This window comes from Camelina sativa, chromosome 5 (genome assembly GCF_000633955.1).
Source record: "Camelina sativa cultivar DH55 chromosome 5, Cs, whole genome shotgun sequence".
Taxonomy (NCBI): Eukaryota; Viridiplantae; Streptophyta; class Magnoliopsida; order Brassicales; family Brassicaceae; genus Camelina; species Camelina sativa.
In genome coordinates, this window is record NC_025689.1 from 22,009,308 (window position 1) to 22,009,925 (window position 618).

Sequence of the window (618 nt, forward strand, 5' to 3'; positions counted from 1 at the left end):
TCCTAAGGACAATATTTTTCAAGAGCTGGGACAGACTCACTCTGAGAGATGTAGAGGAGCTTAAGAGCTCCACGAAGTTGCAAAGTTTCACCTTTGGGAGGACATGTTTACACTCTTTGGCCGCTCTAGTGGCAGTCCAAGAGCCCGGTCCCATATCACCTGAAAAGAGAAAGAGAAAACAGCATCACAAAGATGAGTGTGGGTTTATTCAAAGAGAACTGTCAATAGCGCGAAATTATGTCTGTGTATGTACATGTGAGCAGATGACGAGATCCCTTGAGACAGCCAAAAAGCACAGTGTAGTATCTAAATCTGAAACAAAAGGTCACTCTAGTAATTATAACCAAGATTCAGTAAAACAAGGCCTGTGGTTAGTCAGGCTTAAGTGATAAAGATGCAANCTTGGCTGGCTCGGAACCTATGAGAGAGATAGCAAACAAAATCATCAGGTGATAGATAGTCAATGGAGAAGAGAAGAGGATTTGCCAATCATATAATAGAGGGGTCTGAGAACAAACCCTGACCGACTAATATTGGACCCATAGATAGATACTTTATCTGGAATAAGGAACCCATGGCATTGAGGTTCGAAGCTCCAGGAAACCTAATTCTCCATAC

General features: G+C 42.3%; 1 protein-coding gene across 1 annotated transcript in view; it reads right to left on the reverse strand.

Moving 5' to 3' along the window:
* Positions 372-618, reverse strand: part of LOC109132892 — a 615-nt gene continuing 368 nt past the window's right edge. Inside the window, exons 3-4 of the mRNA XM_019245355.1 lie at positions 519-617; positions 372-418 (exon numbers count right to left, since the gene is read on the reverse strand). Coding sequence (XP_019100900.1) covers positions 372-418; positions 519-617 — 146 coding nt within the window. The remainder of the gene's footprint in view (positions 419-518; position 618) is intronic.